At 33.9% G+C, this 23,927-nt stretch overlaps 3 protein-coding genes across 3 annotated transcripts; 2 read left to right on the forward strand and 1 right to left on the reverse strand.

Moving 5' to 3' along the window:
* Positions 1-2,641: 2,641 nt before the first annotated feature.
* Positions 2,642-3,824, forward strand: LOC118036084 (WUSCHEL-related homeobox 4). The gene is made up of 3 exons (XM_035041788.2): positions 2,642-2,875; positions 3,111-3,392; positions 3,514-3,824. Exons 1-3 carry the CDS (start codon positions 2,666-2,668, stop codon positions 3,661-3,663), a joined length of 642 nt encoding a protein of 213 aa, XP_034897679.1. The 5' UTR covers positions 2,642-2,665; the 3' UTR covers positions 3,664-3,824.
* Positions 3,825-9,841: 6,017 nt separating this feature from the next.
* On the forward strand, positions 9,842-16,005 carry LOC118036074 (polyadenylate-binding protein 2). Its single transcript, XM_035041783.2, has 9 exons — positions 9,842-10,444; positions 11,420-11,538; positions 11,807-12,463; positions 12,567-12,644; positions 12,713-12,802; positions 13,431-13,568; positions 14,906-15,082; positions 15,169-15,366; positions 15,472-16,005. Exons 1-9 carry the CDS (start codon positions 10,192-10,194, stop codon positions 15,715-15,717), a joined length of 1,956 nt encoding a protein of 651 aa, XP_034897674.1. The 5' UTR covers positions 9,842-10,191; the 3' UTR covers positions 15,718-16,005.
* A 2,164-nt stretch (positions 16,006-18,169) lies between these two features.
* On the reverse strand, positions 18,170-19,705 carry LOC118036060 (uncharacterized acetyltransferase At3g50280). Its single transcript, XM_035041760.2, has one exon. It carries the CDS (start codon positions 19,641-19,643, stop codon positions 18,261-18,263), a length of 1,383 nt encoding a protein of 460 aa, XP_034897651.1. The 5' UTR covers positions 19,644-19,705; the 3' UTR covers positions 18,170-18,260.
* Positions 19,706-23,927: the final 4,222 nt, after the last annotated feature.

Raw genomic sequence — 23,927 nt, forward strand, 5'->3', positions numbered from 1 at the left:
TCACAGCTGAATTACATTAATTTATACAGTTTAATGGAGCGATGAAACTTTCTTTCAACCAAGGGGCTGTACTCCTCCTTCAACAATAAAAAAAGGGTGTTTATTCCTTGTTTCAATATGATTAAAATTGAGGTGCTCGACCCCACTAGAAACGCTTTCGTTTTGTCATCGGCCCCTTTCAATTAAAAGAAAAAAAGAATTCTTGTGTTTCACTTTTTTATTTATTTATTTTATTTCCTAGGAATTGGTAGATATACAATGATATGCAAGCTGTTGGTTCATTAACTTGTGCAACAAAAGCAAGAGGGAATGAATTAAAATCATAGTCATTAAATTTATTATGTAAGTTGATTTGGAAAATTTAAAATTCAAAACTTAATCTTGCAAGTTTTTCATTAAACCAATAAAACACTCACTTAATCAAAATTTAAGTTAATTCGTTTAATTTGACTCGATTCAAATTGAACTAGGTTATTGTCTTGTAAGAAAATAAAACATTATCATTTCAATAAAAAAATATTGATATAAACAAACCTTTTAATTATTGATCTAATAATAAAGACTTTTTTTTTTTCAAGTAATCGAGATATTGGATTTGAAAACCATGGCTAAAATGACAAGATGTAGCCTAAGGTTTGCGCATGCTGTCCGTGTGGAAACCCATCAAGTTTAGAATGAGCTGTTCAGCAAGGATTGTCCAAATATCACGCCAAAAAATTTGTCAAAGTATTTTGATCTTATTGTACTGCATTGCAAATCTGCGGTCGGGAGAAAGGGAGAAAGGGTCATGTCAGCCAGGCAGCCAAATCTTTATACTTGAATTCTTGTTTACCTGAAATATTGTATGTAATGAATTTTATCCACAAGGAATTTTTATTTTTATTTTTATGGGAATTATAGCCTCTTAGATGCATGAAAGTTACCCTAGAGTCATGCCCTAAAGAATTTTTGTTACATCGATCACATGCATTGAGAATGTTTTCCACTGCTATCATGTGGGAAATGACTTTCAGTCCCTCACTCTATGGTCTATGTCTATGAATGTCTCTTGCCTAACTGCTTCCAGAAAAGAGGTGGTTTTTTGAGGAAAAAATACGTCCTCTGAGCTGCATATTCCACGTTAATATATATCCTCACAAAATCAGTGCAAATTCACAATAGATCATGACTCATCACCACACGACTAGGTCAAGATAAGAAGGTGTGGGGATGTTTTTCCAAACTAATACAAATGTGTTTGAAAGTTTTGAAGAAATAGCATCGATGCATGATATATAAAAGGATTTTGAAAAATAGCACAATAAACAAAAAACTACAATAAAAAACGAGGTTTCGATCGCCACAATTATTGAAAACAAATTTAGTGTATAAACGACATGTTTGAAGTCAATTTTTTAGCAATTACTACCGGAATCTTTGTCCATTAGAGGAAAAACATGCTCAGCTCAGTCGAGGTTTCCTTTCAACAGTGCTCAATAAACTCTGGTCTGTCCACACTGGCCCCCTAAGAAAATCACAGCTACGAAGGGCAATCATATAAGAAAAATTTACCATTTGGCAAATGTTTGCGATAATGATTCATGACAATGATAATTCTGATTAATCAAGCACATCTGCTGTTTTATGTCTGATCACGATTTCTTTGCCCACCCAATCACACGTGCTACATGGAATCACTTATTGACAGTTCAAAGTGCATGATGCCCGGCCGTGATTGCAGCCAGTCGAGATCCTTCTGCAATCCTCCAGTTTCACTGAGAAACTAATCATAATGCACATGGCCAGAACTATTATATATTCTCTCCAAATGTTATTATACGTGCTTATCATCAACTAATCAGTGGTCTGTGAGATAATACATAGATATTTAGGCTATGGTTTGTTTACGCAGTTCATATCTCCGAGTGTTATTTATACCAGTTTAGCTTGAGAAGATATTAAATTTTTTGTTATCTTTATCAGTTCATACGGAGTTTAAAATGCCGCAGTGCCATGTAAACAAACAAACACGGAACAGGACATGAGAAGGGGGGAATAAATGAGTGGGGTTTGGTGGTTTTTATAGTTTATACTATGTGGGAAATTGGAGCTACAGATCCCAGAGAAGAGGAATTGGATTTGGATATGGCATGCACTACTCAAATAAGTATATATTAAGGTTATTTATGTTTTAATTTTTCAACGTTCTCTACCAGTTAAAAGACGACGGCATTCACCAATATTTATCCGTATCTTGAAAAGCAAAGAAGTTCCATTTTCAAGTTTAGGGATTGGAGGAATCTTTTCATCCTCTCCCTCCCTCCCTCCCTCTCTCTACTTTATACTGTAATGAAAAAGCTTGAGAGAGAACCAGAGAGGCCACCGAAAAGCATGGACACCTTATCATGAAAGCAAGAAAAAAACGAACCGATTTGACGGGCCAACCCACACGCATAAACACACAGTTACTCACTCACTAACACACCCACACGCTCGATCGATCACACATTTGTGTCACTCACTGTGTGTTAATTTTTGGGTGTCTTTTCTTTTGTTAAAAATATGGAAATCATAAGTCAACCTCCCCTCATGATTTGGTCTTGGTTTCTTCTAAGCACCACCTCATATCCCACTTTCTTTAGCACCCTCTATATAATTACCACTCCCTTTCATTCAGTCCTTCACCATGGGAAGCATGAAGGTGCATCAGTTGGCACGTGGATTTTGGGAGCACGAACCCTCTCTTACGCTTGGTTGCAAGCGTTTACGCCCTCTTGCTCCCAAGCTGGCCAACACAGATCATAGTGTAACCTCTTTCGATCTCAAGAGCTTCATCAGACCCGATAGCGGTCCTAGAAAGCTTGCCTCCTCTGACGAGAAGAAAGATTCCCCTCAGGTACGTACCACTGATCATTCTTACCTGGCTGGTTCAATACTATCACTAATTTTTAATTACACCTGCTTGGGACCTGTGCTAGCTTAGTTACTCTAAACATCGAATTAAATTACACGACATATCGTAACATATATAGTTGGTCAAAGAAAAACGTTAAACAAAAGAAAAAATAGCAAAGCATCTTAAAGCATGGTGGTTTTTTTACCTAAAAATTTAGAAATTTTGATTCATGTAGGGGGAAACGCACCCGGGAGGGACACGGTGGAACCCGACACAAGAGCAGATAGGGATACTAGAGATGTTGTATAGGGGAGGAATGAGAACTCCTAATGGGCAACAAATAGAAGATATCACAGCACAACTAAGCAGATACGGCAAGATTGAAGGGAAGAACGTTTTTTACTGGTTCCAAAACCACAAAGCCCGCGAGAGGCAAAAACAGAAGAGAAACAGCCTTGGTTTAAGCCATAGTCCTAGAACCCCATCTCCCATTACCATTATATCTTTGGATACTAGGGTATGTCACTGTGTCTCAGCAGCCATAAAGACTAAATTGATTCGTGTTTTTTCACTTTGGTAAACGAAACTATGTTTTGGTTAGTACGTTTATGTATATATTTACTCTTATTGTTGCACAGGGAGAAGTGGAGAAAGATGAGGATAGTCCATACAAAAGAAAGTGTAAGAGCTGGTCATTTGAGTGCTTTGAATTAGAAGAAAGCAGGTCATGTAAAGAGGAGGGAGATAGAACTCTGGAGCTTTTCCCATTGCACCCGGAAGGAAGATGAAGGGGTTTGAAAAACAAAATAAATCTCATTCAATTTTGTTAATTTCATTGTGATGATCTGCTTTTACTTTCTTTCTTTGTTTCGAGAAAGAAGAAAGGCAAGTAGTTGTCTCTTTGTACCCTATTTTCTGACTTGGAACCAAAGCTCTTTGTCACTCTTTATTCGATCTCTCTTGTGGGTGTGTGTGTGATCGTTTTGACTACAAAAAAAACTTGTTGAGAGCTCAGACAAACCTTTTAGGTTAAAAGGACCAACCTATGGACACTGAAGTCCACGCACCTAGTTCCAATCTTGAGCCTACTCTTTCATATTTTAAGTTTCAAATGGGAAAAGAGATGTGTCTTCTTCCACCGTTCCAAGAAAAATTGATATATTGCACTGCTTGGAAGACTTTCATAAAGTTGCGTATCAACTCCAAGCAGACATGAAAGTTTTATCTTTATTTCGCTGAGAGTGATTGACATGCATTTTCCCAAGAAAAAGAAATACCAGTTGGTGCTATGTGGGGCTCCTGATCAACCATGCCAGGGATATTATTGATTCAAAAAAAGAAAAAAAAAACTTTCCAAGGATATTTGGAGGGAAAGATGATCACAAGTGTAATTGAAATGTGAACAAGTGAGAATAATTAATTTCTCTTTGATAAAAGTGATCCCAATGTGAATTCCAGCAGTTAAAACTTAGTGCGTTGCATTGTGTGGCAAAATAGATTTTAATAGTATTTTTTAAAAAATAATTGTATTTTATTTTTTTATTAGCACGTCGAAATCATAAAACAATAAAAAATAAATAAACATAGTTTTTTAAAAAATATCTAAAAGAAATACCATACTTCCAAATAAAACCTTAGTATTTTTATTATCAAGTCTTAATTAGTTTTGAATTCGGAAATAAATGAGATGAAGTTTGGAAATCTTTAAGAAGACTTGTGTCGCCAAATCCTTGAAAAAAAAAACAAAAAAAGTGATGTTAGTGTGTATTTAGTATTATTATAGTTTTTGTGGTTACATTTTAAAAAATTATTAAATAAAAGTATAAATTGTATTTTTTTTTATTCAAGTTTTAAAGATAAAATTGTAAGTGAAACTCATGGGAAACTGTGTCCTGTATTAGGTGACCATATATTTTTTAAATATATGGTCAGAGCAAAACTCAAATAGCAGCATGAAATCAAACTATATATCTTTCACTGTGGAATATATATTATAAGAAACAAACTACGGACTAGATTTTTACTTCTTCGAAATTAGAGCATGAAAGACAAAAAACAGGTTGGATAATTATATATCTTCCACAAAATGTTAATGACATCTCTGAAAATTACATCAAGGGCATCCCTGCACTAGAAGGAATGTGTGAAATTGGAAGAAAAATCCATAAAATTAAATGCTAAGATCCAAATTTGAAATAAAATCAATCGGATGAAGGTCACCATCAAAGTTTAAAATGCAAGTTGATATTAGTTCATTCCAAGTATTAATCTTGATGAGGTTGGAAAACCATTGGAAAAATTGGGTTCCGAAGACTTAGACACCGTTTGGGAACGCGGTGTAAACCGCGTTTCTAAAAAATTCAATTTTTTTTTGTTAAAAATTAATATGCGTTGTATGTTTTGGATCATTTTAATATGCCGATGTAAAAAATAATTTTAAAAAAAATAAAAAAAATCATTGACATGTATTTCGGCACGGAAAGTTATTTGAAAAGCAACCGCTACCACACTGCCAAACATACTCTTAGTGGGTCTGATGATATTTACAAGAAAAATAATCCAAAACTTAAGTCAATAAAGTTTCTGTTTAAATGATGATGATAATAAATATTCTCTAGACTTAAATATTCATTAAATCTTGTACTAGACTTATGGTTTTTTTAGATTTATCTTGTTTAGAGAGATTAACTCCAATAGATCTGTACTCTATGGAGATGAAGCTCTATTTATATAGATTTTCTTAAGATAAATATCTAGGATATTTATAAAGATATTTATGAAGGTGTTTACATTGTAAAAAATATTTGTGTAGTTTTTTCATTTATTATCAGACCCCTTCAAGTCTTGCAAACAATATTTGCTTGGAAGACTTGACCTAGGAAAAGTGAGGGATAAAATACTTATAGTGGGTAACGTTACCTTTTATATATCATTAGACCCCAAGTCCCAATGAAACCTTTTGTGTGTACAATCTTGAATCCACCATGAAAGTAGTTTATGGGATAGTCGTGATACAAAGTTGTGGGTGTAATCGTAAGAGCGGTTGTAGACATAGTCGTGGGCGTTGTCATAAGTGTAGTCGTGTATAGCTATTGGCAGCCACGGGATGTATTTGTGGGCGTAACCTCTAGCAAAGCTACATGGGGGCATAGCCTAGGCATAATCATTGGCTTAGCCGCTAGCATGTCATTGGCATAGCCATAGACATAGTCGTTGGTATAGTTGCCTCTGCATCAAGGTTTTGTCATCCATAAAAAAATGCCTTGGAAAAATAGAAAATAAATTGTTTTTTTGCTAAGTTTCCCACAAACGATGCAAAGTGATGAGGCTAGAAAAATTCTAAATAAAAAGATTGGGAGTGCTTTTCGTGGGCTGATAAAACTAAGTGTTGTTTAAGTCATGTATAAGACTTGTGTTTTTTGTTAGACTTGTGTTGTGTAGAGAGATAAGACCTAGCAAACCTTTAATATAGAGAGAATATGTTTTATATAGGCTTTTCTAGGATAAATATTTAAAGAAATATCTAAGATATTTAATATAAATATCTAAGTTATTATAAGATATTTAATACAAATATCTTATAATTATTTAGAATATTTATAGAGATATTTATGGAGATATGTACATTATATAAAACATATGTATAGTCTTTTCATGTATCATCAAATCTATTTTTAAAATATATATTATATATAAAAAAATATGTAAAGCCTTTAATTTTGGGACCGAGCATAGTTTTGGTGTTAATTTCATTATTGATTTTATTTCAAGTCAAGCAAATCAAATTAGGTTAGATTGAAAAAACACATAATTAAATCCCTGACAATTTTTTAATATGTGTCAAAATTGTATTAATTCACTTGCATTTTAGATTCAAGGAATTTGACTAGATATAAACATTAGAATATCATAAGAGCCAAATCCGATCGAAATCTTGATAATTTCCATGATGATAAAGTTGGCATAAGACCTAAGTGTATACATCTTTATATATATGCTCATGATTACAAAATACTATCATGCAATGCACGTTCCGTCTAACCATGAATGATGAGCTTAATTAATTGCACAAAGAACTTCACTTCCATGATCTTTCGTCAAGGATGATGCACCGCTCATGTAATTAAATTATACAATTAAATAGTTTTAATTTTGCATTATTATGCATTGTTTAATTCAAGTCGGCTCAGGAGCTTTACTCTGGAAACACAAACTCGAAGCTTGATTCAGCCATGATTTTACAGAATTTTTTTTGTCCCGATATCTTTTTTTAAAAAACAAATTCAAACTTTTTGGACTAAATTGATTGTCAATTTAACTATGATAGTCAAGGGAGGACAAAATCAAACAATAACAAACCAAAGCGAAAAGAGAAAAAATAAGTGGTGATTTCAATTTTTTTTTTTTTTTAGAATGTAGCTCTGGACCTTCTAATTTTCCATTGACATATTTTCAATCCATGTAGATGTTTGAAATTTTCTATTGACATAAAACTTTATTTTTTATATTTTTCAATTCATGTATTAGAGAAAAGAGAGAGAAAATCAGTAGATTTCTACCATGAACAAAGAAAATCATGATTGCATTGATTTTGTCTGTGAAGAAAATCAAACTAGGTGTAATGAGTTTCATTCGATGAGAGGATTTTGATAATGATTGTTTTGAGTTTTAATGTTGTATGAAAAAACAAATTTGGTTCGAGAAACAAATTCCTACCCTAATTAATTTGGTGTTTTTGATATTTTTGGGTTGGTATATTGGTTTTTTGATGTTATATAGATGTTTTTAAGTGAAAATAAAATGAAAATAAATTTTTACATTAAAAAATTCATGGCTTGATTCTCGACACTATAATGGTGGTTGAATTGTGATTTAGCACGCAATGCTTTCTGAGTTGGTAGACAATACATCGTTTGCATTATTATTTTTTTTAAGTCATTTGCTCTTTATAAGTTTTTTTTTTTTTAAAAAAAATAAGAGGCCCAGACACGCAGGCATGAGCTACAAGGCCTACGTGCCAGGACTTGTTTAAGGCCCATGTGTGATAGACATCTTTTTTATTTTTATTTCTTTTAATTTTGTTTGATTTAATTTTTTTTTCACTTTTTTAAACAATATACTTGTATATTTAGAATAAAAATAAAATAAAAATCTTATTAAACTTAATGAAGTTTATGGCTTGAATCACATATTTGATAGGTAGAGCTGTAAAACTCATATCATTCTAATATATTATTGTTTTCATATAACTTTTTAAAAAGATGTAATGTTTATTTTCATTTGGTTTATTTGAAATTAGTCTTCGTGATATGTTTCATGTTCGTTTCTATATGATTAATTTGTTTCAATTTATGTTTTACTTTTTACAAAATACTCGGCCCGAGTTGAATGGATATGTTTTTTTCTTTTTTTTTGTATTCATTAACATAAATGAGTAGATTTTTTTTATTTATATTATAAAGAAAGTCGTTGAAGAAATTTGCATATTTATTTATTTTTGTTGAAAATAAAAGGTCCAATCCGCTGGGAAGCCAGGTAGTTAGATTTCTTCACTTTTTTTTATAGACATATATATTCAAAACCCTTGCTATTCGCATTTTGTAAAGGTATGATGGGCCCAAAAAAGAACTAGGAAATTCAGTTTGGGTTTTAGAGGTGAGATTGCGATTCAGATGGATCAGGTGGTAATATTTCTATCGTCGAGGCTTTGTAAATTGAAACTCGAGATGGGCCGCTAAGGAAGTCGTTCTGGGCTTTCGCTTTGGCATTAAGGCAGATGTATGCTTGTCCTTCTGTGTGTATGAGAATGTGATTGTGTTTTGTTTGTTAAATTAGTTGCTATATTAATATATATTAAAATAATAAATTTTTAATTTTTAAAAATACTTTTTAGATCAACTATTAAAACAATTCAAGATATATATAAAAAACAATTTTTGATAAAAAAATTAGTTTTTAAAAAATATAAGTACAACCTTGTTTCTAAACGCTTTTTGATTTTTTTTTTTTTTTTAAATGTCGATAAATTTTATTTTACAAAATGTTGTTTGATTAATGGTAATTTTTTTAAATCACATTTTAATAAAATCTTAAACAATTTATTTATATTCAAATTAATACATTGAAAAATCAATTAAGTTTGGACAAAGTTAGTGGAGTGGTATGTTAATTTAATGAGTTGACAGGATGAAATTAAGTTAATTTTTTAAAAAACCCCAGCTAAATCCCCATCAACGTGCTTACCTGGCCGTCGAAGCAACTGGATTTAATAAATGTGATTTTATCCCAATCTTTAGCTAAATTACTTTAAAATAAAATAATTAAAATAAGAGTTGATAAAGCATAAACTCTCGCATGAACAAAAGCAAGGGGAGAAAGTACAAGCAGTACAGTTTGAGATTATAATATGAAGGTATTTTTTAAAATAAGTTTTTATTTTAAAAATATACATTAAAAATATATTTTTAATATTTTTGTTATTAATATATTAAAATCATTAAAATACTAAAAAATCAATAATTTAATATTTTTAAGCTAAAATTATTCAAAAAAAAAATACGTACAAGCAAAAGTAGAAATTATATTAAATACTCATGTCATATTTGAAATTATGGTGAATAATAATTTTTAAAATAATTTTTGTTTAAAAATATATTAAATTAATTTTTTAATTTTTAATTTTTAATATTAACATATAAATTCATAAGACATACTAAAAAAATTTAATTTAATATTTTTTTAAATTAATGTTTTTAAAAAAAATATCAAGAATTTGTCAAATACCACGTCATCCCATGTGCTCAATGTAGCCAGCGTAACTTTTCTTGATGATTATCACTCCATTTAATAAAAGCCGTTCAAACAAACCCCTGGCCAGGGGTAACGAGAGGATCAAACGGCCAGAAATTAAATTCGATCTAAAGTCGAAACTAGGGTTGTTTCTCCCAATAACCTCACTATATAACCTCCACAGTTACCACTTGGCTGGTGCGGTGCAGTTTGGTCTGCCCTCCCCCCCAAAAAACCCAAAAAAATCTCTCTTTTTCTCCGTCGTATCCCGTACGGTTCCCTCCGACGATTCTATCCCCGTTTTACCCCTCCCTCTCCTCTTTTTATCCCAATATTACCCAAAAAAATCCCCAAATACATACTTTTAGGTCTTAGATTACCAGTTTAGAATCCTCTGTGTGTTTTGTTGATCTCTCTAGGTTTTAATTTAATCGTAACAGGAGGAGAGGAAAACAAAAAAATCACAAAAAAAGAAAAAAATAGAAAAAATTTGAAGGATCTAGAAGGCCTGTGTGTTTTGATTTGAGATGGCGCAGATTCAGTTGCATCAATCGGGGGCTGCGGTACCGGGACCCAACGGAGTGGCGGCGGGACCTGGAGCGATCCAGTTTGTGCCGACTTCGCTTTATGTTGGTGATCTTGACTTCAACGTGACTGATTCGCAACTTTACGACGTGTTTAATCAGGTCGGCCAGGTGGTTTCGGTTAGGGTTTGTAGGGATTTGAGTACCAGGCGATCTCTTGGCTATGGTTATGTTAACTATAGCAACCCTCAGGATGGTAAGCATTTTTCCTGACCTATTGTTTTTTAATTGTATTTTTTATCGTTATAAGTGACGGGAACTGAAGTTGAAATCTTTTTCGGTATTGAAAAATGTGAATGGATGGATTACTTTTGTAAGAAAATTAAATTGAGGTACCATATTGAGAATATACGAATTATGAAGGTATGTTTTAAATCCCGGTAGTTTTAGGTGAAGTAGGATTCATTGGAAGCTTTTAAACTTGTATGGATTGGCTTGAGTGAGACTACATAGTCCTCGGAGAACTTTTGGTATCAGGAGTGATTAATTTAATTCTATTAAAGAAAACCATTGCATAACTGTTTTGAATTGCCGTGGGGGAAGATCAACCGCCTGGCCTTCATTTTTTATTCTTTCTTGCCCCTTGTTGATGCAAAGGAGGAGAGGTCGAGTAAGATTTTAATATCATAATTATCTACTACTGGTTGGATTAGATGCTTGCGATTTAATGGGATTGTGATAAGAATTTAAGACAGTAGAGTAATTTGTCCATAAAGCATAAACTATAATCCTGTAATACACAACAGACGGGTTTCCTCAATCTTGCCCATTACCAGGGATGCAACAGTTTACATGTGTGTGAATGTGAATTAAGAGAGTAAAATAAAGATAGTAAGGGAATGCACAGCCATAATCCCTCAGAAGGTGGAGGTGATAGCAATTGATTTGAAGTTCGTGTAAGATGATTTGGTCATGTAATGTAGGCCCATAACTATTGAAGTGATTTAGTTTTGATATGCTTTTCATGTATGTGGTCATTGGAGAATCATATCATAGAAGTTTATTGATCTTTAACCCTTGATTAAAGAAACACATTTTGAGGTGTCACTGGTCAGTGCCTATGTTGACAACACACTTCCACACGCACTTCCATGTCTTCAACACTTTACTGGAATCTCATTATTATCTTACCTTTGTTTATTACAACATTTATTTATTTACTCATCTACAGCTGCAAGGGCATTGGATGTCTTGAACTTTACTCCACTCAATAACAAGCCTATCAGGATCATGTATTCCCATCGGGACCCAAGTATTCGTAAGAGTGGCATGGCAAATATATTTATCAAGGTATTCACATTCATGTTATCTGCTCCGTTTGATTTCTCTCTCTTTTAAGGCAGCTGATTGTTAATTTTGGCTGTCTGGAATTAATTTTTTCGTTATGCCAGGAAATAGGATATTCATTCTCCAATTTGAAAAGCTTTATATAGATCCTTTTAAGTCTTCTGTAGTGCTATATTCTGAAAGCAAAATGGGTTTATGTCGTTGCCTTTCTTTTGTGATGCCTTTGACTAATGCTGACCTTTTTTTCTGTGTTGTGTTTTTGGGACTGCAGAACCTGGACAAGGGTATTGATCACAAAGCTTTACACGACACATTTTCTTCATTTGGCAATATTCTTTCTTGCAAAGTTGCAACTGATGCTTCTGGCCAGTCCAAAGGCTATGGTTTTGTACAATTTGACAGCGAGGAGGCTGCACAAAATGCAATAGATAAATTAAATGGCATGTTGATCAATGATAAACAAGTGTATGTTGGACACTTTCTTCGCAAACAGGACAGAGATGGTGCTCTATATAGCATAAAATTCAACAATGTTTTTGTGAAAAATCTGGCTGAATCCACAACAGATGAAGACTTGAAGAATATTTTTGCTGAACATGGAGCAATTACTAGTGCTGTGGTGATGAGGGATGCTGATGGTAAATCAAAATGTTTTGGATTTGTTAACTTTGAAAGTGCAGATGATGCTGCCAAAGCTGTTGAGGCTCTTAATGGCAAGAAAATCGATGGTGAGGAGTGGTATGTTGGAAAAGCCCAGAAAAAATCTGAAAGAGAGCTTGAACTGAAAGGGCGATTTGAGCAGAGTATGAAGGAGACTGTTGACAAATTTCAAGGCTTGAATTTGTATATCAAGAATCTAGATGATAGCATCAATGATGAAAAACTCAAGGAATTGTTCTCTGACTTTGGTACCATTACTTCGTGCAAGGTATTGAAATATTGTCCATGTATGTTGGAAATCAGCCTGTTCTGATCTCTTTTTTTCCCGTGGATGCTGACTTTCAAACATTCTCCACTCTTGAAACTTACAGGTCATGCGTGACCCTAGTGGTATTAGCAGAGGTTCTGGATTTGTTGCTTTCTCAACTCCTGAAGAAGCATCTCGAGCTGTAAGTTATGATCTTTATGGCTGCCAGACTGTGATCAAAGTTAATGTTCATCCTTGTTTCTTTCACAGCTTGCAGAGATGAATGGCAAAATGTTGATCAGCAAACCCCTGTATGTTGCCCTTGCTCAACGGAAGGAAGAGAGAAGAGCAAAACTTCAGGTACTATTTTGGTTGCAATTGTGTAGGTGGTGTTTTTAATTAAAATATGTTACTAATCCAGCTGGATCCTCCAAGTTACTTATTTGGCTTTTTTTGATAACTTAAATGTTCTGGTTGTTTGGAAAGCATTTTTGATAGATACTTTAATTATTATGCCCTCTATTATTATTGTCATCATCTTTTTTGACAGCTTTTCTTTTTAATTCTAGACCTTTCTTCTTGAAAGATATTTATTTATCCAGTCTCTTCAAACAGTTTCATGGTTTTCATAGGGAAGAATATGAACTTCAGAATGGATTGTTTCTCTTGGATATTCTCATTTCTTCTGACAAGGCTTCAAGGCCATAGAGATGCCACTCTACCTGAAAAGCAATGCTATTGATGGTCATGGGATCATGATCCCTATCATTATCTGATACTAGTGTGATTGGTTCTTTTAGCTATTAGGAGATATCTGTTTATGTATGAAAGTAGATACAGTTGCTGGTAGGAAAAAGTGAGGTATTTTTGCTGCTTGTTGCATATTGCAACATGGCATCTCGTCTTTGCTGTTAAATGCTACTTACTGATGTTCATGTTTGCTGAGGTAATTTGTGCCATTATTTTTCATGTGTCTGGTTTCACGCAGGCACAATTTTCTCAAATGAGGCCAGTTACCATGGCACCTTCAGTTGCTTCTCGTATGCCAATGTATCCTCCTGGTGCTCCAGGTATGGGACAACAATTTCTGTATGGGCAAGGACCTCCAGCCATGATGCCGCCCCAGGTAACTTATCTGAACATTTTTATGACATGCTTGCTAGATTGTTCACAATTATTATGTTTCTTCTAATCCTCTATGGCTTTAGAATGGTTGTTTATTTTTTAAAGCAATGATGTGCCCATAAGCGGGGTTGTTGGAGTGTTGATGTAGCTAAAAATTCTTAAATCTTAAGTTAATTATAATATAGCAATTAATAAATAAATAATACCACAAAAAAGGAATATAATAATGAACTCAAACCCAGAAATTGGGGTATCTAGGATGAAGCTTTTTAGGAATCCAATGAAGAATCACACATTCAAGGTGAGGGTCTTTTGAAAGAGAGAAAGCTAGCACTGAGACAGCCATTAGAAAGAGGTATCAACATCATGCAAAAGCTTCCACGGCCTCCAAATCAACCATAAGTCAAGTTTTTTATTCTTAACAAAGCTAGGCAAGAGAAATTAAATTAATTTGGAAAAGACAGAATTTGCAGATAGGGTACCTTTTCACGTTTTATAACTGCCTCAATCAAAGAATATATATTGATAAACAAAAAATAATATATAAATTGCATTCCTTGGCTGTTTCTGTGATTTAATTTGAAAGGTGTTTTATTTTAAAAACTTATCCCAGTTTTGATAATTTCTATCCATGCAGCACTCCAGCCCCACTTTTGTTCATGTCATCATAGTTAGCTTACAGGGAGAGTAGACGGAAGAGTCCAAGGGTCAATGAAAATATACTATGAGAACACAAGGGTTAACTGACCAAATTAAAAATATAAGGGTATAATTGAATAATTGACCTGAGCACATGGTCATATTTTGGGGTTTTGTGTCCACATAATCAGAAAAATATGCTATCAGTCAAGTTGTATAATGCATCTACGAAATGTGGACTCTTATGCTAGATGTTTCGAGTTTTTAATATAGAATCATGCAACATTGTGTGATATCCTGTATTTGATTTTTTTAATCAAATGGATATTTATACATTTCATGAGGTTCTAATAACTTCTGAACCTGCCTGTGATGGTCTAATTAGTTTAAGCATAAAGTGGGATGAACTTTGTCTGAAATCCTGCATGATAGTTGGCTTGGAGTTCATACATTATTGAGACTTGAAGCTAAGCTCAACATGTCTATGATATGAGCTCTTTGCAGCTTGAGCATTGAGATGTAATATAATTTTTTTTGCTAAGTTCATACATTTCTGTGGTTCTTTTTCTCTATTCTGAAGTCTGTGAGCATTGACATAAATCTAGGGTGGTAGAATGTGATTGCATGTTTACTTGGCATTTGAAACATGTCAGGCTCAGCAATTACTGATGCTGAAATTGAATATCTTATTTTTTGTAGGCTGGATTTGGCTACCAACAGCAACTTGTCCCTGGAATGAGGCCTGGTGGTGCCCCAATGCCAAATTTCTTTGTTCCTCTTGTTCAGCAGGGTCAGCAAGGCCAGCGACCTGGAGGGCGACGTGGGGGTGGGCCTGTTCAACAGACCCAGCAGCCAGTCCCTCTCATGCAGCAACAGGTCAGTAGGAAGATATTTTGAATTTATCATGTTCATATATTCCATGTTCTTTATATTAAGAGTACTATTCTTTTGGTTTGTCCCAGATGCTTCCAAGGGGACGAGTGTATCGTTACCCACCAGGTCGCAACATGCCAGATGTACCAATGCCAGGTGTTGCTGGAGGCATGCTTTCTGTTCCTTATGACATGGGCGGCATGCCAATACGTGATGCCACACAGCCCATGCCCATTACTGCTCTAGCTACTGCCCTGGCAAATGCAACACCTGAACAGCAGAGGACGGTGGGTCTACATCATTTTGTTTGCCAATACTAACTTCACACGGTCCATGAATTCATTGGGCATATAATTTTATCTTATTTTCTTGGTTTGTTTTTTGGTTGGCAGATGCTGGGTGAAAGTCTATACCCCATAGTGGATCAGCTTGAGCATGATTCAGCAGCCAAGGTTACAGGCATGCTTCTGGAGATGGATCAAACTGAGGTGTTGCACCTTCTTGAGTCACCAGAGGCTTTGAAGGCAAAAGTGGCAGAAGCTATGGAGGTCCTTAGGACTGTAGCTGCTCAGCAGCAGATCAACAATCAAGCGGATCAGCTTGGGTCGCTGTCTCTGAATGACAATCTTGTCTCTTAAGTGTGTTTGGTGTATTAGGAAAGAGTGCTGAATGGTTTGCAAAATCTAGACCTAGTTTTACTGGCAGAAAAATCATTACACATTCCTTTGAGTGTGTAGTTCTAGTTTTACTATGCAGGGTTGGAATTTCGAATTCTTGGTATGCTATTCATTTGCGTGGTGCAAGGTCTCCAGATATTTGGTAGAACTTGATAGATTTTCGTTGTGAGTGTTTTGTGTAACTCGTTTGAGAATTCCATCTTCCATTTCTGCTCTAGTTTGCTCAATGCTGGCTGTGTGTTGATGTTATCTTGGCTTTGCATTTTTTTTAATCCGTTTCACTTGGAGGGAATCATGATTGTGGGCCTGTGAAACATTTTACTTTGAAGCATGGTCTTAGTTCCTGTTGTTCTTAAACCATATCCCTCTACTATTACTCTGGAATGAAACTGGTAATATGGGGTGGATCGAGCATTTGACTTTCTGTCAAGAGCTTTTATCCTGTAGGGTGCTAGTTGTTAAACCTGGCCTAGTGAATTAACTCGAGAAATTTATGATCCAGACCTTGATTTGAATGAAGTTCAGGTTGAACTATTGGAACTTGTTTGACTGGATGATCTTTGACTTAGTTGACTTGAAATTTAAACCATAAATTTCTCACAGCCTATCATTTTTTAATTATCCCTTGCAGTGGATAGTATTTTTAAAAGTGTTTTGAATTAAAATAATATTTTTTAAGAATTTTATTATTATTTAAATATTAAATATTAAAATTATAAAAAAAATACTTGAAAATATTAAATTTAATATTCTTCAAGTAAAAAATACTTTTAAAAATAAATAATTTAATCCAAAACATGTAAAGGGAAATCTAGATTCTAGCAGTAAAAACAAAAAATGGATCCTAGCACTGACATGGCAACCTATGAAGATAGTACATTTTTATCTTGTTGTATCTTAGAAACATGATGTTTAATTTTCAAGTGCGACAGGATAATATTTATAGTGTTTCTGAAAAGCCACAAATAAAAATGTCACATTTCATAAATACGCGACAAAATTAGTAAATAAATAATACTCTGATATTCTTTTTAAATGATAAATACTTCAAAAAAACAACCACAACTATATTTTTAAACATATAATACTTCCTAACACCTCATTTTCAAAACCACGAAACCTATAAAGTTGGGACATGTATTTTTGCATCTATACAAGGGTGTCGGGTTAGAAATATGGGAATTTTTTTATTTAAAATATTTATTTTTATGTGAATCTCAAAAAAAAAAAAAAAAAAAAACTGAAACCATCTCCAAACCAAAGACGTTGCTTTTCTCTGCCTGCTGTGTTGAAAAGAAAGAGCTGTTTCACTCTCCCCCAGAAATAAAGCTAGATAGAGGAGGCCAATCTCGTAACCAAGGACAAAGAAAACCAAAAGCCAAAATAGCTCAAAGAAAATCAAGGAACGATTATAACAATCATCCTAATATTCATTTAAGATTTTATTCTGTCTTAATTAATATTGTTTATGTGTGTCAAACTTTATTATTATTATTAAATACTCTAACAGTGAAAGATTTATATTACTATTATGTTTATTTTTGCATTTTATTCAATTTCATTAGGTGAATTTTTTCCAATAAAAATAATGGTGATAAATAAAAAATAGACAATACCTTTAAGATGAGAAAAACATATTTGTCTACTTTAAAATATCAAGAATAGCATAGAAAATAGATTTAGTTTGAATATGATTTTCATTATGTTATTTTTCTTTGAATATAAAACAATACAATATGAATATATTTTTAATGTTGAAAAATATTCGAAAGTGTTTTTTAAATTTTCTTTGAAAAAAAAAATGAAAATAGAAAGGAATAAATTTTTTTTTAAAACTGAAAAATTCGTTTTTCCAAGGGTTTTTTTTTGTCCCTTAAGGAATGTAATCCCGTCAATATTGAATAATAAGCATATGCTCTCTGTATTCTAGTCTCACCTACTTCCCATTACATAGTTCCAATTTGCAATTATTGATGGCTTAATATTTTAATTATGTCAGATTGGGCCAAACTTAAAGGACCTGGGCTGTAAAGGAAAAAAAGTATGACAGGAGGATGGGCTGACTAGACAAGTTGCCCAACCGTCCTGCAGAAGTGAGAGAAGGCAAGTTGGGCCGAAGGACCAAACCTCACAGCAAGAAAAAGATTAGGGTCTGGCCTGGATGGATAATTGGGCCAAAGGCCCAAGCATAATAAAAAACCAGGTTGTTAATATCGATATTATACTAATCTTATTAATTTTTATAGTGTTTTTCTAAAAAAGATTTGCTAACCAATCATTTTAATTAGTGAACTAATGCGTTTTAAAGGGGTGAAAAAAAAAAAACACAAAATATTCAGTGGGAAATTATTGTAAAAAAACTGCAATAATTATTAACGAATACAGTTATGAAAAAAAAAAAAAAAACACAAAATTTAACGCGACTTAACTTTTATTTTTTACTAAGTCAAAATAAGATCACATAATATATATTTATAGTAAATCTTCGATCGTCCAGTAAGAACCTAGCCGCTCATTAACTCCTTATCAGATGGGGAGACAACATCCATGAACTCCTTATCAGATTCTAAAGCAGTCATTTCATCAGGGGAGAGGCAAATCTCTAACTCTATACTTCCTCCACCTTCATGTCCGGGATAAGCTGATGCTTTCCCGCTGAACTTGTGTGCATATCCACTGCGAAGTGCCAAAGCCTTCCCCAGTCCAAATTCATTCCCATACTTGTTGAATCTTGGTGAGCTCCCAATCATCACACTATGGGGATCAAACAGCTTGCCTATCTGGTAAATAAACGGGGACTTTAACCACAAGTTGAGAAATTCCCTTGCCTTTTCATCACTGTGGCTCACCACACCTAGATGTAACTGCCATGCTGCCCATCCAAGATTCTGCTCCAGCAGCTCACCTGCGGTTGAAACCCCAGCTTTCAGTGCCTGAATTGAGTTTCCAAAGTAGTCAGGAGATAATGGGGGATTCAATCTTGAACGATTATTGGTAGCCAATCTGCAACAGGTTACTTGATCAAGAGGTAGATTGCGTGCGCGTGTTATGCATCTCCAAACAAGAGCAGACAGCGACTGGAAAGATGAAATCTTGCTGGTGTTGAACTCTGCGTTGGCCTTTTCTTTGAGTCTTGCAACTGATTCTGATGAGAAGTGAAACATCCTTTCCTTGAGTAAAGGTGCTTCAAAAGGGCTTACGAATTGGTCATGGTGGGTGAAAGGAAGACTCAGTACAGGACCATGACCATCAGGAAACCAGCGGTTGAGAACAGGCGGGCGCGATATCGAGACATCGTCTCCTTTCCCTTGAAAGATTTCAGACCACATATTAAAGAAATGCCAGAAAGATGATCCATCAACGATACTGTGATTAATGGAACATCCAACGAAGATGCCATCAGTTAGCTCTGTCACTTGAATTGTCAGCAAAGATTTGGTGTGACCATCATGGTTGAGGGCTCTATCATGGTCGAAGAATGACTGAACAACCAGTGGCACATAAGTAGGTGAAAGAACATCAGATGTGGTGAGGTCAACGGTTGCATAGGTAAATCTAGCTCCTGGACTGTTATTGCAGTCCACGAAGACCACATAGGAAGGTGGGTTCTCACTCTTCGATGTTGCAAGGCGTCCGGCTAGCGGGTAGAAATGAACAAGGGTGAGAGAGAGGGACTGCTTGAGATCTTCCAAGAAATCCATGATCTTGAAGCCCTGTTGATTTTCTGTTTGTGGTGGTTTGGCAAAGAGAAGCCCCTTTTGAATATACTGAACAGAAAGCATAACAAGATCCCATGGTGCCAAATAATAAGGTTGTCTTGCTTCTTCTACAATGTGCTTGGGCTTGATAAAGCACTCTGAGATGGGCGTGACAGTAGTGGCATTCATTGCAAGAAGGGCCTCGTCTGCCTACCTTGTCCTCTTTAGATTTACAGCTTCAGCTTTTGTAGACGTCGCTGCGCGAGCCTGTTTGACACGGTTCTACTTATTATTTTTTTAATTTTTTTTTTTAAATAAATTACATCAAAATAATTTAAAAATACTAATAAAAAATAATAAAATAATATATATTTGTTTTTTCTAAAAACACTTTTCCACCCAGATATTAGTCAAAAAACATTGATGTTCCTGGCAATTTCTTTTTCTAAACGTTTTTGTTTAACGAATAGAACCCGGTCAACATTGAACAAGTAGCGTATGCTCTGTGCTATAGTTTCACCTACTACCCTTTTGACAATTTCGCTGTAGGTGGTTGCGGATCATAATTACAAAAATATTAAAATACACACTTGAGGGTCTAGCCCATTGGTCAACAGCAAAGCTTGTCTTTGCGAAGGTCCTGGGTTCGATCCTCAAGAGTACCAGCCTGTCACCCCCGCGGTGCCTTACCTGCCTATTGGGCTTGCAGGATGTTCAGTGGGCCCGAGGAATAGTCGTGGTGCGCGTAAGCTGGCCCGGACACCCCGGTTTACCAAAAAAAAAAATAATAATAAATTAAAAGACATAGTTATTTATTGTGCCATATTCGTTGTAGTAGTGTTTTTACTGTTTTATCCTTATATAAAAACGTTTTGTTTATAGCTGTATTTTTCTTCTCTCACCGTAGGTGTTGTTGATTTCTGAATCCATATATCTGCCCATCGGACATCAAAAAAATTTGCAGACCCTGAGCTACATATCATCAACCCAGAATAAACTAAGTGTTCGTCTTATTGTTCAATTTGAAGTTCGAGTGAACTTGTTCATTTTATAAATAAGAAGCATGCTGTTCTTGGGAAAAATATTGTAATCTGTTGAAGATAAAGATTTCCGATGACACACAAGTTCGATTTGGTTCTTAGCCAATTAAAAAATTTCATCTAAGTGTAGTTGAAGAGAAACCGAGGGTGGGGGTGGGGTGGGGGGTGGGGTGGGGGAGAAGGGAGGCTGAGGTGGTCATTTCAGTTAGAACATGATTGAAATTATGATTGCTTTATTTTTAAAAAAATTATTTTTGATATCAGCACATTAAAATGATCTAAACACATAAAAAAATATTAATTTAAAGAATTTTTTTCAAAAATAAAAATAAAGTGGCTTTAAACTTTTTTTCTCAATTTCCTATTCAATATGCAAAAATATTCTCAAACTTTATTTTTGCTTGCGAATACTTAATTACTGGTTTAATTTTGAAATTTCAAATATTATTTTTATGCTTTCCAGATTCTTTTAACACACAAAGATTAAAAAAAAATAACAAAATTTAGATTTTTGTAATTTAAAATAAGGTTTAAAAATTGAGTTGTAACAATGAAGGTGGAATGCTGATTAGGGTTTAGTTAGAATTAAACTTTAGATTTCAGATTTAAGTAGGTTTATGTTGAATTTAGAATTTAAAGTTTGGTATTTTGGTTTGAGGCTTAATATATTAAAAATAAAAAATATTGTTGATACTAATATTTTTTTGAAAAGAAAATATGATCGGACTAGAGTGTTTTTATTTTTTAAAAAAATACCAAGCCATTTTCACACAGGTTTAATTTAAAAAAAATACTCAAAAGATAATTTTTTTTCTTCTTCATTATCTAACTCAATAACTCAATCCTTGATTCAAAGAAAAGGAGATGTCCATCATTCCAATAATCATTTTTTATGATTATTATGACTAATAATGGTGTTACTTAATTTTAGATGTTGGCTATCCTAACATTCTTGATTTCTCAACTCCATATCATTACAAACTTCATCTTAACGAGTTTCTTGCTCGGAGTGGAAGAATAAGAAGAATATATATATATATATATATATATATATATATATATATATATATATATATATATAGAGAGAGAGAGAGAGAGAGAGAGAGGCATTTATCATTATGAAATGTCATCAAAAGATGTTCTAGTGCATTGAAGGTTAGATTTAATATTTTAAATGTTATTTTAAGTTATCCACTACGACGATAATAATTAATTTCAATTGCTTGTTGCTCATTATTTACAAAAACATGGTGGAGAATGATTGTAATTTCTCAGCAAGGGGGGAGGAGCTGAGCTGGTGTCTTGTTCTGCCAATTTAACTCTTTTTTTTACGGGTGTATTTTAATTGACGCAGGTGGAATCACACACATGCCATTTCCAAGATAGTCAACTAATTATCGCGTGGTTTGCGCATGTGCCACATGGCACGGTTGTATTTCCCAGCGATTTCTTGTGTTTTTCCCACCTGGTCTGAATCCCAGATAAATACTTTGGTTATTAGTTTGTTTAAATTTAATGTATATTTTTTTTCAGAAATAAACATCCATGTTTTTTTAAAGGACTAATATCTAAATTTAAAAATTAAATATGGGTTACATTTATTTTTAGCAATTTTGACATAAATTATAACACCTCACCTCACTAGAAAGATATTGTCCGCTTTGGGCCTACTAGTCCACCCGAATCCAGGGCTTTTACCCAGGCCTCTCTCACGGGTTTGCTCTTGGCAGCCATGCATGGCCCCAAAACGCGTATTACTAGTCAAGGTGAGCATGCACTTATAAAGCCCTGGCTCTGGACACTCGCTTCCGATGTGGGATCTTATAATCCCCCCACCTTAAGACGAGCCATCCTCGGCTCTGATACCAAAAATGTAACACCTCACCTCACTAGAAAGATATTGTCTGCCTTGGACCTCCCAGTCCATCCAAATCCAGGGCTTCTACCCAGGTCCCTCTCACGGGTTTGTTCTTGGCAGCCACGCATAGCCCCAAAACGCGTCTTACTAGTCAAGGTGAGCATACACTTATAAAGCCCTGGTTCTGGACGCTCGCTTTCGATGTGGGATCTTACATAAATTATTTTTAAAATTTAATGTCAACTATGTTTACAAGTTTTTTTAATTTTACAGAATGACACCAAGATTTTCATAAGACAATCAGAAATTAAAAAATAAAAATAAAAATAAAAGGCTAGTGTAATTAATAATAACTAAAAATAATAAATTGAAGAGAAAATAAATAATGAAGATAATTTTTCATAAAACAATCAGAAATTAAAAAAGTAAAAATAAAAAGCTAGTGTAATTAATGAAAATTAAAAATAATAAATTTAAGAGAAAATAAATAATAAAGATAATTTTTCATAAAAAAAAAATCAAATCGTTTTCTTTTTAAACCTATTATCTAAATATCTATAGCTAGTTTTTATATTTAGAATCCTTAATTTTCTGAAATTACTGGGCAATGAATCTAAATTTCAAACAATACTTGTGTTCTTGTCCCCGCAACGACATCCACCGAGGGACAACATTCATTGTGAGCATTAATGGTTCCACAGAAACACTCACTGTTTGAGTGGCGATGGTGCTTTGTCTAAATCTTGTCATTGTTTAGCAAAGTGACCGCTTCAAGCTGCCTGCTACGTTCTTCCATACGACCAAGGGTGGGTGGTTTCTAATGCACTCCACAGTCCACACAGTTTCGAGTCCCAATAACTTCAAACAACACTTTGATTCAAAAATCTTTCTACAAAAACACAAACCAAAATCTCTAACAAAATTCCATTTACATGTCTGTTTGAATTGCTTGTATAGCAAAAAAAAAAAGGAAATTTTTAGAAGATTGCAAAAAAGCACCTCACTCGCAGAAATCACATGTTTAGTGAATAAAAGGAACATTTAAGAAATGAAAAACATGGTTCCTCAATCCATTTATATTATTCACGTGAACAATGTATTGGTATCTTAGCCCTTTCAAGAAAAATGGCATCCTTTAGTATTGGTATAATTTGGTATTTTAACTGTCATTAGTCATTAAAAATTAGTTTGGAGTATAATTATCTTTTTCATATATTTTTAGTGCAATAAAATGATATAATTACTTTTAAAATAATAAATTATAAAGGTAGAGGGGAGGTGTAAAAAAGTCTTTTGATTTTGTTAATGAGTCGTGGATTGACAAGTCATTAGAGAAAAAAAACCTAAACCATAGGGTTAGGGGCCTCTAGTTTTTTTTCACTATTTTTTTTTTCTAATTGTATAAAGGGTATACATGTTCTTTTGTATTAAATAAATATTTTTCAATCTTAAAAAGTTATTGATATCTACACAGTACACGTCATCATATAAGAGGTACTTGAATACTTTATAAAGAGCATATAGTGCCTTGCTATGTCGTTAGATGCTTTGCTATGTCCTTTTCCTCTCAAAGCA

This window comes from Populus alba, chromosome 14 (genome assembly GCF_005239225.2).
Source record: "Populus alba chromosome 14, ASM523922v2, whole genome shotgun sequence".
Classification (NCBI taxonomy): domain Eukaryota; kingdom Viridiplantae; phylum Streptophyta; class Magnoliopsida; order Malpighiales; family Salicaceae; genus Populus; species Populus alba.